The sequence below is a fragment of the Ictidomys tridecemlineatus genome, chromosome 3 (genome assembly GCF_052094955.1).
Source record: "Ictidomys tridecemlineatus isolate mIctTri1 chromosome 3, mIctTri1.hap1, whole genome shotgun sequence".
Taxonomy (NCBI): Eukaryota; Metazoa; Chordata; class Mammalia; order Rodentia; family Sciuridae; genus Ictidomys; species Ictidomys tridecemlineatus.
The window spans coordinates 77,821,763-77,839,478 of record NC_135479.1 but is presented as its reverse complement, the minus strand read 5'-3'; the positions used below and the strand labels follow the sequence as shown (position 1 = coordinate 77,839,478).

Below are 17,716 nucleotides of genomic sequence, written 5' to 3'. Positions count from 1 at the left end.
AGAGAGTGACATTGAGAGAGAGAGAGAGAGAGGAGATAGAAATAGACATACAGAAATAGACATACAGCATACAGATGAGAGAGATGAATTTCATCTTAATGAAACTCAAATTTAATTAGTCATCCTATATTTTATCTGGCAACCCTACCTTAGAGGATCACACATTGGAAATGCGGGTGGCTTAGAGGGGTAGAGAGAAAAGTAGTCTGCCCCTGGAGACTAGAGGTTGAGGAAGAAACTGGAATATTGCTTGGAGACAGCTAGATGGTTGCCTGGAGTCTGAGAAAAGAACCTCTGTGCAGGAAGAGGCATCTCTCTAGAAGGCAGCATGCAGCAGTGGTCCAAAACAGCTCCATTATAACTCATTGTGCAGAGGAGTCAAGGGCCCTGAGCATTGCCTGGCATATACATTCTTTTCAGTCTTGGCAAAAGAAGGGTTTGGGGGGTTGGGGGAGATTATCTTACCATCTGGATACCACTGGGCATCCACATCTATTACCCACATCATGTGCTTAGCAGGGTGTCACATAAAAAATAGCAAATGACCAATAAATGGTAGATATTATGATCATTATGATCATCCAGGATGGAATTCTGGTAGAAATCATCAATGCTTCTATCTATCTCTGAACTTTCCCCACCAATATCTCCTCTAGACTTAGGGATAATTTTCCCATTTTCAGATTTCTTCTTAGCTGAAGAAAAGAAGTCAGCTCTCAACACTTGATACTGTTTATGACTCAGACTCCTAAAAACAGGGAGTGGACAAGGAAATAAAACTCATCTTTAACAATTTTGTTTCTCATTCCCAGAGAAAAGGACTAAAAATGCAGGTCAAAGAGAAAGATGGAAACTTATTTACATATTTCATATTTCTAGACCTCAGGACAAGTAATCAAGAAATTACAAGATCATTCAGCATTTTTTTTAAACTCAGTAATTTTTTCCCCTGAAGATATAATCACAGCCTTGAATTTTTAAGTCAGATATCTACATGTCAATGATTCTCATTTAAGTCTATGATTCTAATTTGAATTTAAGAAATACCAGCAGAGGTGAGCAAAACTAGAAAAGCAGGCAGATAGCAATAAGGATGTTTATGACAGCGAGGAAGCGGCAAATGGAGATTCAAACTTTAGGTATTTTTACTCCCAAACATATACACATTTTTGGTTTTGTTTTATTGTTTTAGCTGCTATACAGTAGGAACTCTCCTAACTAACCTCCACCTAAGTAACTCATCAGATAAATTGCTGCTCTCCTTTCCTTCTGTAAAACATGAATTTGCTCCCACAAAACACTGAGTGCCCAAAGTCTGCTTTGCTCTGTGGAAAATAAGCTAACTACGATAGAGGTGGGTTTGCTCCCAGCCAGTTTATGGCAGTTTTATTATAATTACACAATTAATAAGATATTGTGCAAATCAATAAGACACAATTGTGAATAAAGAGGTTTACTGTCTCTATGAAAACCAGGTTAAATGCTTAAAAATAATAAAGGTAAGTTGTTTCCAAAAATTGTTAATATGCTAGGTAGCACTACAAAAGACAGGATATTTGACACCATGAAAACTGGGAAGGATTTCTGTACTTGGATCATCTCAGAAATGGCTAAATTCTCTACTCATTCAAAGGAAACTGAAACCAGAAATTACATGCAATATGCTATTTTATGGTTTACGGAAAAAAAAAAAAACACAGAAATCCAATACTCAAAGAAGCCTGGGCAATGGGTGTGGTGGCACACTCCTGTAATCCCAGCAGCAGGGGAGGCTGAGACAGGAGGATCATGAGCTCAAAGCCAGCCTCAGCAACCTCGAGGCACTGAGCAACTCAGTGAGCTTCCGTCTCTAAATAAAATACAAAATAGGGCTGGGGATGTGGCTCAGTGGTTGAGCTTCCCTGAGTTCAATCTCCAGAACCAAAAAAAAAAAAAAAGAATGTTCACTATTTACTTCATATTCTTAAAAAGAGAAAAAATAAAGACAGAAATTTCTAAGTTTTGGGTTTCTCTCTTTTAACAGATGGACTCTGGAATTTTTTCTCTTCTGCCAGGTAGAGAGGTAGGTACATAGAGCAAGCAAAGTAAAAACTTTGAAAAGAAAAAATTAATCAAATTTAGAAAGGGCCTTCCTACCTTCTTGTAGGGTATAGCCCATCCCAGGAAAGAATGCCTTCTTGCCCACAATCTCAGGGCAGAGCTGGTTCTTCAGCTTGCTTCCCACAACGAAGAGCTGCAAAAAAGATTCAAGGGGGATGGCATGCTTCCAAGGAGGATATGTGGCCATCTTCTCCAGGTCCTTGCTCTCTGAGGCATGCTGGGTACCAACTGCGTAGATGGTCACCCCTGCCCTGCGTAGGTGAGAAGCGGGTCTGGACACATTGTCCTGAGAGAAACCTTCTGTGATGACCACAGCTATCTGCCGCACACCTTGGTGGGATCGGCCACCCTTCTCCTGAATGAAAACTTCATTCCTCAGGAAATCCAAAGCAGCACCAGTCTTTGTCCTTCCTCTTCTTCCCTGATAAGTTAATTTGTCCAAATGCTCCAAGATTTTGGCTGAACTCTGAAATGTATCCAGTGAAAATTCAAGTCGTGGTTCCTCGCTGTAGAAAACCAAGGCAATTCTCAAGGCATCAGGACGAATGCTTAGAGAGTTGACAGTCGTCTTTAGGAAATTGACAACTTGTTGAAAGTTGGATTGCCTAGCCCTGCTAAATTCCTCGATGAGGAATACTAAGTCAGCTGGGATAGCAGTTGGACATGCTGTAAACAACCAAAACAGAAAGAAGTGTACTTGCATGAGAGCAGAGAAATAAAGACAATATTCACATACAAAGTTATATGTATCTACTACAATAATATTTTGGTTATTATGAATTATAATAATATCCGAACTTCATGCATTTTTGCACTTTGAGTTTTTATTTATTTTCCCCAAATTTTTATTGGTGCATTATAATTATATGTAGTAGTGGGATTCACTGTTACATTCATACATACACATGATATAACAATATGATTTGCTCAATAACATTCCCCAGTATTTCCCCTTTCCTTCCCTTCCTCCCTTCCCACTCCCTTTCCTCTATTCTACTGGTCTCCCTTTGCTTTTCATGAGACAGCCCCTCTTCTTTTCCTTTTTCCTCTCTAGCTTCCACTTATAAAAGAATATATGCAACTTTTGACCTTCTGAGTTTGGCTTATTTCACTTAACATAATGCTCTCAAGTTCCATTCATTTTCCTGTGAATGACATAATTTTGTTCTTCTTTATGGCTGAGTAAAACTCCATTGAGTATATATACCATATTTTCTTTATCCATTCATTCATTGACAGACACCTAGGCTGGTTCCCCAGTGGGTATGTATGTATCCCCAGAGTGTGATGACTTTAATTCTTCAGGATAAATAATGAGGAATGATATTTCAGGGTCATCTGGTCTAGTCTTTTGAAAAACCTTCATACTGATTTCCATAGTGGTTGTACTAATTTGCCATCCTGCCAACATTCTCTCCAGCATTTATTATGGCTTGTATTCTTGAAGGCTGCCATTCTAACTGAAGTGAAATGAAATATCAGCAAGCTTTGATTTGCATTTCCCAACTTCATGCACTTTAGAATATAGTGGAAGCCTTTGTTTGACAAAGAACATCACAGGGTTCATGACTATCTCAAAATTCTCACAAGAAACTGTAGTCACATCATTTGCAAACTATGTAAAATAAGAATATCCACAATAAAGTACTGAAGATCATTTTTCAACTTATCTAAGTGTCTTAGAAGAATTAGTCTAGACTAGGTTTTTTTTTCTTTGTTTTACTAGTTTCAAGAAGTCTTGGGACAAATTCTCTTATATAGGTCTGAAACCTCCTCCATTTAATAATTTTTTTCCTCTCTCAATGAAAGTTGGAAATAGCAAAGTATAACTAATCTGTACATCTTTCTCTGATAACCCTCATGTTATTTCAACAGAGACGATATGAAAGATTATAGGGTCCTGTGAAATATCCTTGTCCAAATATTGGGTTAGCTGACTGTTTTATTTTGGTATAAAAGGACCTCCCCTTCTGCCTGCCTCAAATGGAAGAAGGAAGCATAAACTACCTGCCACACAGAATCCAGATAATGCCCTTCCTATTTAGGGCAATGCCCAATGAAGGGAAGCCCACCATGTTTACATGTCAATGAGGTCCATCTGCTTTGATACATGATAAAAGAAATCTACCAAAATGATATATGCCAAAAGCTAAAATCGGTGTATGGACAACTGAATGTTGCGAAATAAGATCTAGAGAAGGTAAAACAGGGCCACAGAGTAAACTTTTGACTTTCTTTGGTCTCTTGGTGTCCTCTAATTTCCCTTATGGTCCTTTTATATATATATATATATATATATATATAAAATCAACAATCAACCCTGAATTTTAAGAAAGGGTGTTGTCCCTGGTTTTGACAAATCTTGAGTACTTTCTTAAAAACTCCAGAAGTCTTGGCTTCTCCCTTCCTTCCCCCAATGGTACCAAGTACTATTATTCTCCTTTCAAGTTGTCTCCAGGATTCCTCTCTTTCATGATTATCAGAGCCATGGTTGGGCTGGGCCCAGTCACTCTCCACATGTGACCAGATGTCGTTTCAGCTTTAAATACTTTCTAGGTCTTAGATGCCACCTAGAACCCAGCATGCCTGCCAAAGGCTCTCTTCAGGACTGCTCTTGATCGTGCCACTTTTCCTGCTTAAAAGCCTCCAATTCCTTCTAGTGCCTTGGGACCCTGTAATCAGGGCACATCCTACCTAATCTAATCTCATCCCTTAAAGCTCCTAAACCCTCCCTCTGGTCCCAGTTGGTACAGTTCTTCACTTTCTTCCACATTTATTCAGACTATTTCCACTTTCACATCCTTATCAGGAATGAGAAACCCTTACCTGACTCTTCCCCTTACCAAAAGTGCCCCCTTCCCTTTTCCGCATATATCAAAATAGCACCCTACTTAAAGGACCAGTGCAATTCCTTCCTTTTCACGTTCTCCAGGAGGCCTCCCTGTGCTCTGATTCTATTTAATGAAGTACCTATCTGCTTCTTGGCTCCTTGTTACTGTGCTGATTTATGCTCTTCTTGTCTCATATGTGTTCATAAAACTGCAAAGCTCCCAAGCTCTAGATGTTGGGAGGTCAGGGGAGAGGTATAAACAACTTCAGAAAAAGGACAGCTAGGTCCCTTTTGATGTGCAGATCAAAGGATCTTCACTAAGAGATAACTTCAGAACTGAAAGGCAAATTTTTTCTTTCTTTCTTTCTTTTTTTTTTTTTTTTTTTTTTTTGGTACTAGAATAACTACAGGGCACTCAGCCACGGAGCCACATGCCCAACCCTATTTTCGTATTTTATTTAGAGACAGGATCTCACTGAGCTGCTTAACACTTCACCATTGCTGAGGCTGGCTTTGAACTCATGATCCTTTTGTCTCAGCCTCCCAAACTGCTGAGATTACAGACATGTGCCACTGCACCCAGCCTGAAAGGTAAATTTTGACTGTGGGTATTCCAGGAGGATAGTAGGATGTTCAAAGGCAGAGACAGAGGTGGGAAAGCAAGACATATATACATGGCAAATAATGAATAGTTCAGTTTGGCTGGTGAGTAGAATATGTAAAAAGACTTAGAAGGAGATAAGGCCCAGTGGTTTCCAACCAATAGTGCACGTTTCTTCAGAGACATTTTGAGACTATATGAGGGTGTTTTGGATTGCGCAATTTTCAGAGATGCTACTGGCAGGAATCAGGGGTGCAACACCTCAGATGATGCCCAGAAAAATCCTGTACTAGGAATGTCCTACCCAAAACACTCATAGCATCTTCCTTCAAATGCCAACCTAAGGAAAGATTTTTTAATCCCTTGGGGAAAGCCTGAATGCTTTTTAATCCTGGAAAATATATATGGTAACTTGTATTATTGTTCAGAAATATTCAATTCCACGGGGCTTGGTGGTGCACGCCTGTAATCCCCGCGGCTCCGGAGGCTGAGGCAGGAGGATCCTGAGTTCAGAGAGAGCCTCAGCAACTTAGTGAGCCCCTGAGACTCAGAAAGACCCTGTCTATATATAAAATATAAAAAGGGATGGACATGTAGCTCAGTGGTTAAGCACCCCCCAGGTTCAATCCCTGGTACAAAAATAAATAAATAAATAAATATTCATTTCCATGAGAAAAATATACTTTCCTTTTCCACTGATGTTAACATAGTCATCTGACTTTCTTTGTTCATAAACGCAGAAGGAGTCTGAAAAGTACTTATGTGATTGTGTTTCTCTCTTGCACCTTTGCCATTACCATGGAAAGAATATGCTCAGACTAGCCTGATGAGCCCAGGAAGATGATGAGAGATACACGGAGAAGAGCCAAGCTGAAATCAGTCAACTCTCAGCCAAATTCCAGGTCTACAAATGAGCCCAGGTGAGATCAGCAAAGTTATCAGTTGGGCCCAGTTAAGATCAACTGGCCCAAATCCGTGAGAATAAATTATTCTTTTTTTAACCACTGACTTTTCAAATGGTTTGTTATGCAGTGTCGTCATAGCGATCAGAGTTAATTAATACAAGATGTGTATTGGAGGCATCCCAGGCCTCCTTTTCCTAACCACAGATGTCAATACCCCACTACTAAGGAATCCAGAATGCCCCCTTTCTCTGATCCTTCCACAGATTTTCCCCTTTAGAGTGTGAGACCTCCCAGTGGCTCACATAGACAGGAACCAAGCCTTACCTACTATGGCTTCCTCCGTAGCCTGAGTCGTGAACTCTGGCTGTCCAGTCCCTTGGATCACCATACTCACATCCTGTGATAGCTGTCTGATTCCATCTTCTCCCGGCACATCATATACAAGCGCCGGGGACCCTATGCCCTCCAGTTCTCCCCTGTCAGCCTGCTGCACACCCACAGACAAGACTTTCACGCCCTTCTCCCTTAGTGTCTGCGCAGCATCCCTGGCCTCATCCTCAGATCTGCCGGAGGTGATGACCACTGCGAATTGAGGGACGCCCTGCAGAATCCGACTTCCTGCTGCCTCCTGGAGGAAGGTCTGATGAAGGTACCACAGAGCTTTGCCCGTCCTCCTGGAGCCACCTCGGAGCACAAAGCGCTCACGGATGTGAGTCATCATCTCATTCTGGGTCTTGTAGGTATTGAACAAAAACTCAGTGTGACCTTGGTCACCAAACTGAGCCAGTCCAATCTGGTACCTGTCCCTGCCAACCTCCAGCATGCTAACTGTTCTAGCGATGAAATTCCGCATCCACTGGAAACTGGCCCTTGATGTTTCCCGGGAGGTGTCCACAAGAAAGACCACATCTGCATAGGCCTTGGTGTATTCTGAAAGTAAAGAAAGGAAGAGGGGAAGACATAGAGGAGAGAGTGAATCAAATCAAGCTCTTGTGAGAATTTCACACAAGGATGGTTTTGTGTGTGGCCCATGTGAGAAGGAGCGGTGCTGTGTCTACACAATGCTTATATATATTGTGCATTTCCCCCTTCTCTGTATGGATCTTGTCACAAGGTTCTCTATTTTCTGCTTTATTAGAACCTTTCCATTGTTCTTTTTCAACCAATGGAGCAAGCATTAGAAACTGACCATTACTAAATAGTTAATCTGTATTAAAGCTTTTTATATACTATTGATTTTAGTCCTCATAGATCATTCTTCTGGGCAAGTACTATTATCTTCATTGTGCAGGTGAAGAAACTGACGAGGTGAAACTGCTGTTGATGCTCACATAACTGAAATATGGTAAATGAAAGATTAAAAAGCAGCCACTCTGGACTCTAAAATCCACGCTGTTTCCTCTGAACATGGTAGAATGTTCTTTTCTCCTTTTCTACTTATGAGAACTCCATCTATCTTTCAAATCCAACCCAGACATCCCTTCCTTTAGGAAGTCTCCCCAGATTCCTCACAGATAATAGACATTCCTTCTCCTGCCCTCCCGTGATGCCCAGAATATGTTGGCTCATATTCAAGTTAAGCGGTTTGGTTGTCATGTGAGGTTTTGACACAGTTTCTCACCTTTTATCTTACCCTCCACTGCTGAGCACAGAGTCTGAAGAAGGCTTCCTGAGAATTCCTGCAGGATGTTGAAGTTTTCCGTATTGAAGAGAAACTTCTCATATGGCTCACTGGCTATTTTTTGTAATTCCTGGACATCCTGAACATTGACTCCTACCACATATACAATAACTCCATCTTCTTTCAACTGGTCAGCTGCATCCTGAACCTCATCATTTGACTCCCCATCTGTCACCAGGATCACTATCTGAGGAACCCTGTCCTTGGCCCGGCTGCCACCCGACTCAGTCAAGTAGTTGGTCCGGATAAATTCCAAGGCACTCCCTGTGTTTGTGCCTCCTGTGCGGTAGGGAAGATTCTGGATATGTTCCAGGACCACGCTCTTCAGAGGGTACTGGTTCAGCTGAAAGGCTGGGAAGATATTGTCATTATATTGGGCAAGTGCCACCTGGACCCGGTCACTGCTGATGTCAAGCCCCAAGACAATGGAGTAAAGGAAGTTCTTGACTTTCTGGAAATTCTGGGGTCCAATGCTAGTAGAGCTGTCCACTAGGAACACAATGTCTGCGAGGGCTACTTCTCTGCAAGCTGCAAAAGAGAGAGAAAAAGACATGGGGGTCACTGGGTTTTTAGCACCATTGATTCAAAATACTTAGAATCAATGGTGCTAAGTGGTGCACAGAAAGGAATTGCAATAGCAGGCAGCTGATACTGAGTGGTCCTCAGTGTGCTCAGAGCGACATCACATTCCTCCACTCCATAATCTTCCAGTACTTCAGACCTGCTCTACTGATAACCTCTGACATTGAAATCCACTTGGATGATCCCTTGGATCTTATTAAAAAAGGAAAACACTTGTGTAAATTTAGCATCAGGCTGAAAAATGAAATTTCTGGTCAGAATAAGCCATCAGCCTCCTATTCTGTCACAAAAGGAAGGTGCTGGCATCAGCAGGGCAGAAAACTGGAACATGTTCCATGTTCCTTGATATGTATCATCGCTGTGCTACCACTTAGCAGTTTTGTGACCTGTTTATCACTAAGACTTAATTTTCTTCTCTGAATTTTTTATAGTAGACCTCAGACTCTTATGGGATTGTTTGGAGGATAAAATAAGATAGTCTACAATAGTAGACAATATCTGTGCTCCTCCCAGTTCCTTTTGGATTACTTTTCCTATTTCTGTACACTGCTCTTTGGAAGGTTCCCTCCAGCCTTTGGAACTTCTTCACTCACAAATTAAATTTAGGGAAAAAAAAAGGCCAGATCTTTGCTTGACCCAGATTCAGGGTCAAAACACCTCTGAGGCATCATCTACATTTTTGAGTTCCCCTCCAGTATCAGGTTGAAACTGCTCTTTATGAAACTTTTGCCTGAGATCACACCCTTCCTTACATTCTTCTATTTCTCTGTTCCCCCAAACCCAGTATCCTTGCTTGTGACACACCACATGTATCCAAATCCTTGTCTCAGGCTCTACTTCTGAGAACACTACCTCACACACCTGCTGTAAAAGACCTGGGATTGATTAAAAGACCCAGCTCTGACCTGCATGTTTTGTGCTACCCTTTGGCCTGTTTTCTCATTTGAAAAATGCAAATATTGATACTCATTACCTATATATCCAACAAAGTTGGGATGATGGATCAGTCAGATGAGCAAAATAAACAAGTTTTGAAAACTACAGAGTACCAAGCAAATGGTAGTTATTATTAATATGTTTACAAATCCTCTTTGTAAACCTTAAAGTGCTATAGAAAAGTAAGACATATAATATTTATTTGGTCATGCAAATGCAGAGCTACAACCTCATACTGCTGCATCAAAGGGTCCAAAGTGTTACCTACTCTATACAAAATACCAAAATAATGAATAAATAAGGAAGGCTCCATCCTCTTGTGGGTTTTGATGGAACACACAAGCAATTTTCTCTTTCTCTGCTCAAAGTATAATAAAGCAAAGTATGCTTTATTATAGAGCTTGGTAATTAACTTATAAAGAATTTTCGCCAGCTTATGTCCCATCTCCAATAGATGTACAAAGCAGATGAAAGGTACATCATCAACACAGGTAATGACAGGTAGTACTAGGAAATGCTTATGGGGACTTCTGGTTCCCTATACACCTTGCTAAACACTTTTCTTGCACAATTTTGTTTAATGCTTTCAATAACTCTCTAAGACAGAAAGTTTCATCCCAGAAAGAAAATTTAGATTCAGAGAGATTAAGTTACTTGTCCAAGATAACACACTTAGAAAATAGAGAACTAGCCAGGCACGATGATGCACACCTCGGGAGACTGAGGCAGGAGGACTGCAAGTTCAAGTCCAGCCTCAGCAACTCAACAAGATGCTGTCTCAAAATTAAAATACAATTAAATAAAAAGGACTGAGGATATAACTCATTAATAAAACATCCTGGGTTCAATCTCTACTTTAAAAAAAAAAAGATAGAATGCAGAGAACTAGAATTTGAACCCAGATCTTTCCTTTCCCTAATTTGTTTTTCTTTTAACCAGTATATTATACCAAACACTGGCAGTGAAATATGCACACTTTCTGGGAAAACTCTCCTATTCTGCACTCACATCCAGACAATATGGGTAAGTTAAGCTAAGAATAACAGTTTCATTCTAGAATCAAATAATACTACATCCTTACATCAATATACTAATGACTTAATGAAATTTTAATTTCAAAATTAAACATGCACACATATGGAAAATAAGAATAGTAGGAGAGATGAATAAGAGCTAAGAGCTTTGAGTTTTGTGACATTCAAATTTAAAAAAAAAAAAAGGAGGGAGAAGTTTGTGTACCTGGAGATACAGGGTCAACAGGTTGAGCTGCCTTTGCCAAAGTATCACACAGCTCAAGCCGCAGCTTCTGGGCAAGACTGATCAGGCCAGAGACTCTGGGAACAAAGGAGGTAAACTTCTCCTTGGGGCTACTTGCAATCTCCCTGAGCTCTGCCCAAGATGCATTTCCAATGCCAACTGCATAAAGTAGGATGCCTGCCTTCCTAAATGCCTCAGCAGGTTCACGAATATGGTCCTCAGCCTGGCCACTGCTGACGACCATGGCGACCTGGGGCACCCCTTGGCTTGCGCGGCTCCCGGCTCCCTCCTGGAAGTGGTGATCCAGAATGAACTGCAAAGCCGGGCCCAACTTGTTTCCCCCAGACTTAAATTGAAGCCTCTGAATGTGTCTCAACACATCGACTTTGCGGTGATAGGTGGAAAGCAGGAACTCTGAGTGGGGTGCATCGCTGTACTGGGCCAGACCCACCCGGATGGTCTCTCTGCTGACATTAAAGCTGTTAACCAGGATGTTTAGGAAGTTCCGCACACTGCGGGCATGTTGGGGGTTGATGCTGGCGTCCACCAGAAATACCACATCTCCCACCGAGGCCTTCCTGCAGACTGAGAAAGAGATGCTTTAAGATAAAATGTTATAAATTGACATCTACTGGCTGGAAATCCATCTCTCCCAATGCAGTGCCTTACCCCCCACAGGTCCAATGGATGCCAGTATGCATACAGCCCGAGATACACAATCATCTCCTCTGATTCCTTGTAGCTGCCCATCCAGTGCCCTGCCACCCTTCGTTCCTTTCTGACAGATATTTGACCCTTCAATCAGAATCCTTTTCCTGGCTCTCCACACATCCCTTGAACTTAATAAAAAAAATTTAAAACATAAAAATAAAAATAACAGCTTTCTAAGAGTAGTGGGCACTGCTGGTGCCCACCTAGATCCTCTTTATTGGCTGGCACACCTATTCTCCCAGCTGCTACCAGGGCTACAGCTAACTGCCCACATCGTGAGAAGAAAGGAAGGAGGGAGGGCAGGAAGGGAGAGCACTTATAAGGCTGGGAATCTTGAACAACAATGAAAACACAGGAATCAAAAGTTTAGAGCTGAAAATAATCCTGTGAGATTATCCATGCAATGTTTGCAGCCACAAGGCACATGTGACCACTGAGCACTTAAAATGCTGCTAGTATGAGCAAGAAACTAAATTTTACATTTTACTTCATTTTAATTTGTTTTAATTTAAGCAGTCAATGCAGCTAATAGTCACTGCATTGGACAGCACAAGCATAGAATAAGCAATCTAATTTTCCCAAGTCACAAAGAAGGAAAATAAGACCTGAATAGGAAAAACTCAACTGTAAATCCAAAGAGCTAGATAAAAGCCAGGTCTCCTAACATCTAGTCCATATCCTGAAAGTTAAATTAAAAATCCATGTTTCAGGAGTTGGGGTGGTGGCTCAGTGGTAGAGCACTTGCCTAAAACATGCTCTAGGCATAAAAATAAATAAATAAAATAAAGGTATTATGTCCATCTAAAATATATCAAAAAATAGCCATGTTTCAAACTAGTAGTGTTGGCACACGCCTGCAATCCCAGCCAATGTGGGAGAACTGGGAGACTGAGGCAAGAGGATCAAAAGTTTAAGGTCAGACTCAGCAACTTAGGGACACCCTGTCTCAAAATAAAACAAAAAGATCTGAGAATGTAGCTCAGTGGTGGAGCATTTGCCTATCAATTGCAAGGCCCTGGGTTCAATCCTCAGAACCAAAGCAGGGGTGGGAGAATTCATGTTTTAGAAAAGTAAAAACCAAGTGAGAGCTTAGACAGAGAAGGACTGGAAGAAGTTGGTCTAATCCAATCCAGAGACAATAATCCACCTGTCACTTCTGGAGAATTAAGCTTTGACCCTTCAATCAGATTCCTTTGCAATCTTGTTGGGAAAAAAATAACTCAGTGACTGTTCTAGGGCTGGCCTACTGGTTTGTCTCTGAAACAACTCTTTCAGGATCAGTCAAATGCAGGCTATGAAGTGTTTCCCTGGCCTCTCCAAGCAGAAGAAATCTCCCAGCTGTAGGAATATTTCTCAGACAAGTATTGGTTCCATCATGTGCAACTACCAGGAGGATTACATTTTCATACCTGGTAACTTTCTTAAGCCCTCCATTAGTTCTTTGTAGTTTTAGGATTTTGAAACATTATAAGATGACTATCACCACTTCTGTTCATAGGGATGGGAGCCAGGGCCAAAGGGAAAATTTAGAGAGCTTCATGTTTTTTTTTCCCCAACAAATAACAGTCTATGTAATTATATTTGAATGTTTAAACCTCATAATGTCTCACAGGGGCTTCAGGCTATTCAAACAATCTTCTCTTGATATGACTTTCATCTTGAAAGTCTCAACATTGTTAAAATGACTACAAAAAATTGTAGCAGTGTCACCAATATTCAGTGAAGCTATCCATCTCATGATGACAATTATCCCCTTGGAACAGCTCTGCCATAGAAACAAAGCAGAATGCAGAACAGGCTCTTTTTACAAAAGCACTTCAGAGCCTGATAATACATTCTGAAGTATGGCACTTTTAATATACCTTTTTTGTCACTTGAGATTAAGTATTGGAAAAAAAAATCAAGTACCCATTGTTTACCAAAAGCTCCCAGATTCTGACTAAATTCTCCTTCAATGAATTGATTCCCCTTTTCTAAGTATGAAGGTCCTAAAATATTTTCTAAGATTGTCAGGAACACCAGGTTCCTGGCAAGGTTAATCATTTGATCTTAAAGAATCCCATGTATTACCAATGTTCTGTGTTCTGATAAAGTCAAAACTAGCTGCAAGAAAGATGGTGACCAAAAACATCTTCCAAGTCTCCATTGTAGGTGCAACCCTAGAAAGAAAAAGAAACGCTGTAATTTAAAATCATGCCTTCTTACGCTAAAAAGAAGTGTCTCACAATGCATGTAAATTATATCTCAATAACATTATTTTTTAAAAAAACAATTAAACCAAGGCCAAATGTTTTCTTTGATATGTGGATGTTGACTCATAATGGCGATTGGTGGGTGGGAAAATGGGAGGAATGGATGAACTTTAGATAGGGCAAAGGAAGGGAGGGGAAAGAAGGGGAAAGCAGGTAGGAATGATGATGGAATGAGTTAGACATCATTACCCTAAGTACAAATGGTGTGAAAATGTTTTGTGTACAATCAGTGTCTTGAAAAAATGTGCTCTATATGTGCAATATGAAATGAATTGCATTCTGCCATCATGTTTAACAAATTAGAATAAATAAAAGAAAAATAAAAACAATTAAACCCCCAAACCAACAGATGCTTTTTGAGAATAAAGGAAGCTCCATACAGTGGCACGTGCCTATAATCCCAGTGGTTTGAGAGGCTGAGGTAAGAGGATCACGAGTTCAAAACCAGCCTCAGCAACTTAGTGAGGCACATAGCAAGACAGCAAGACCCTATCTCTAAACAAAATATAAAAAAGGGCTGGGGACGTGGCTCAGTGGTCGAGTGTCCCTGAGTTCAATCTCTGGTACCCCCCCCAAAAAAAAACTAAAATAAAATATAAAAAGGATGGACTGTAAATTAGCTCACTGGTAAAATGCCCTGGGGTTCAATCCTTTGTACCAAAAATAAATAAATAAGAAGGAAATGTTGCCACTTTGTTTCAGTTGTGCAAGGAAACTGGTCTTGTTGATCTGACTCAGGAAGAATTCTATAAACACCCACAGTGTACACCTCAGACTTGTCTATTGAAAGTTGTCCAGATGTGGCTATAAAAGGAGAAAGCATACAGGGCATGGGATACAACTTCTGTTTCACACACTGAATTCACTTGGTGGAACATAAACATGTCTCAATGATTTTGCTTGCATTTTTATACAAGAGTTTGATGACCCGATAAACATTTGTAGCATGCAAAAAATATTCAAATATCTCAGGAGCACATCTGCCTGATTCAATCAGCACAGCCCAAAAAACATTTTATAAACTCCCAGCAGAAGCAGAACATGACCACCCTTTCCCCTAAGTGAATTCATATCCAAAGCACCCATTAAAATCATCTGTTCTCGATTCCATTTCTACTTTTTCGCTCTACGAAAGTACCCTTGTTTAAAAATAAGAAAAACATAGTAGTCACATTGAACGAGGGGTCCAAGTGGGCAGGTGATACTTCATCTTTTCATTCTTAGCCATCCAGTTGCACAGACAGAACTCTTGGAGAGAAACTACCTGTAATTGAGCCTCAGATCCACTACTCAATAATGGTTCTTGGGCAAATTGCTTCACTTCTCTGTGCCTCAGTTTCCCCAAATACACCTACCTCGTGGTGTCACCAGGATTCAGCGAGTTCATTAATCCTTAACCCAGGCCTGTTTGTTTAACAAACAAAAGAGGAAGAACTCTTTTGATTGTTAAATAATATAATAATCTTCTTGGAACTTCATGATATAAAATTTAAAAAGAATTTTCCCTAACTTGAAACTCAAGAGTCTGTAGAAATAAAGGAACTGATATTTGCCTAAGTATTAATGAAATAAATTTTGCATAATTTGTACGATTTGATTTAATTCATTCACTTAATTTTTTGCTCTCAGTTGTTTGCTGTTTTCTAAGTTACTCTGCTAATATCTTCATATTTCTCACCTCAAACCTGGAAGAAGCCAGCAGATCAGGCATTACTGTGCTCATTTTGTTGATGGAAATAGAAGAAATTGGGTGCAAGAAAGGTTAAAGAGCATACCAGAACTACACAGCTATGGGCTGTCAAGACCTGCCCACACACCCCAGATGACTCAATTACAGGTCCAGTGCCTGAATGGACATGAAACATCTGCTTCAGACCCTTCAGTGAAAATCTTCAAGTCAAGACTTGTCATTCAACTTTGGAGTCTACTTTATGTCAAATAAAGACCTGGGAGAAATTTAGCCTGGGGTAAAAATGTAAACTGAAGATCCAAGTTCCCTTATCAGTTAGGTCTAAAAGGAGCAACATTTTTTTCCAAACTCTGTGTTAGGTACTGCAGGGAATAGAATTTTAAATGGCTCATTTATGCTTAGAACACTGAATGATATAATTGGGAAGAAAATTTTTACTATATCACAAACAATTTTAAAAATTGGTAAATGTTAAAGAACATTTCTTTAAACATATTGAAGAGTTTAAGCAAGAATCTCTATAGTATCCACATCCATTTCAGTCTTGGGCTCTTCAGATGGAATATTATGTGGAAATAACCATCACTGTGCCCAGAAATACCAGATATCCAACAACTGAGTTCCACTTTCCACAAAGTGGTATGGCTGCCCTGCTTCCCATAAAGACCCGGATCTACTGTTCATGCTCACTTTACTCCTTAAGAATGATTGAAAGGGGCTGGGGATGTGGCTCAAGCGGTAGCGCACTCGCCTGGCTTGCGTGCAGCCCGGTTCGATCCTCAGCACCACATACCAACAAAGATGTTGTGTCCGCCGAGAACTAAAAAAAATAAATAAATATTAAAAATTCTCTCTCTCTCTCTCCTCTCCCACTCTCTCTTTAAAAAAAAAAAGAATGATTGAAAGATATGAGGCAACCACATCTTTTTCATTGCTTATAGCCCTCACCAAAAAAAAAAAAAAAAACAGAGTGAAAAGACTTGACTTCAAAGACAGCCCTTAGGCTTTGGCTCTGGCTTCAGCCTAGCCATTTGCTCTGTAAGTTTGAACAAGCCATTTCATCTTTCAGGGTTTATGTGATGGCTCTTGAAGTCTTACAGTTGATTTGAGCAACCAACTCTATTGACTACTATGTTATAAACATTCCCCCAAAGGGCTGGTCCAGTGATTTTCCAATGAACAAATATGATACAGTTAGACTTCTCTGTTCCTCAGTGTTTTGTCTGTGTGTGTGTTTGTTTGAGGTATTTAGGGATCAAACCCAAGGCCTCACACTTTCAAGGCAAGTACTCTGCCTCTGAGCTACATCCCCAGCCCTTTTGGTGTTTTTAGTTTGTGTGTTGTTTTGTTTTGTTTTGTTTTTAATTCTGAGACAGGGTCTCACTAAATTTGCCCAAGCTAGCCTCAAATTTGCAATCCTAGCTCAACCTCTTGAATAACTGGGATTACAGGCAAGTAGACACTGTGCTCAGCTTCCGCTCCTCATTTTCGACATAATCCTCCCCTTAACACCTTCTCTGGAAGGCAGATAAGTAATTTAAGGGAAGATATTTTAAAACTTTAAATATCCAATCCTTGGCCAGGCGCAGTAGCACACACCTGTAATTCCAGCAGTTCAGGAGGCTGAGGCAGGAGGATCAGGAGTTCAAAGCTAGCCTCAGCAACAGTGAGGTTCTAAGCAATTCAGTGAAACCATGTCTCTTAATAAAATACAAAATAAGGCTGGGGATATGGTCAGTGGTTGAGCGCCCCTGAGTTCAATCCCCAGTACCTCCTCCCCCCCACAAAAAAAAAATCCAGTCCTCTCCTGACATAGTGGCACACACATGTGATCCCAGGAACTCGGAAGGCTGAGGAAAGGAGGATCACAAATTCAAGGCCAGCCTGGACAATTTAGTGAGGCCCTAAGCAACTTAGTGAAATCTTGTCTCAAAATAAACAAATCAAAAGGACTTGGGATATAGTGGTAAGCACTTTGGGTTCAAGCCCAGCATATAAATAAATATTCAATCCCCAATAAATTTTCACCTCATGGTAAATAAATTATTATATGCCTCTTGAATAACAAACTTTCTAGTGAATTAAGGACTGTATGAGGGTACTGATCTTGGTAGTTTGAAAGTGCCAAGAAAAGTGATCCAGAATAAATTCATGCACCATCATTATCTTTT

The 17,716-nt window shown here is 40.4% G+C and overlaps 1 protein-coding gene across 1 annotated transcript in view; it reads right to left on the bottom strand.

The window, feature by feature from the left end:
- LOC101962956 (collagen alpha-4(VI) chain) overlaps nucleotides 1-13,763 on the bottom strand; it is an 89,332-nt gene extending 75,569 nt beyond the window's left edge. Inside the window, exons 1-5 of the mRNA XM_005326997.4 lie at nucleotides 13,674-13,763; nucleotides 10,875-11,477; nucleotides 8,058-8,645; nucleotides 6,761-7,366; nucleotides 2,137-2,766 (exon numbers count right to left, since the gene is read on the bottom strand). Coding sequence (XP_005327054.1) covers nucleotides 2,137-2,766; nucleotides 6,761-7,366; nucleotides 8,058-8,645; nucleotides 10,875-11,477; nucleotides 13,674-13,749 — 2,503 coding nt within the window. The 5' untranslated portion in view covers nucleotides 13,750-13,763. The remainder of the gene's footprint in view (nucleotides 1-2,136; nucleotides 2,767-6,760; nucleotides 7,367-8,057; nucleotides 8,646-10,874; nucleotides 11,478-13,673) is intronic.
- Between the last annotated feature and the right edge of the window lie 3,953 nt (nucleotides 13,764-17,716).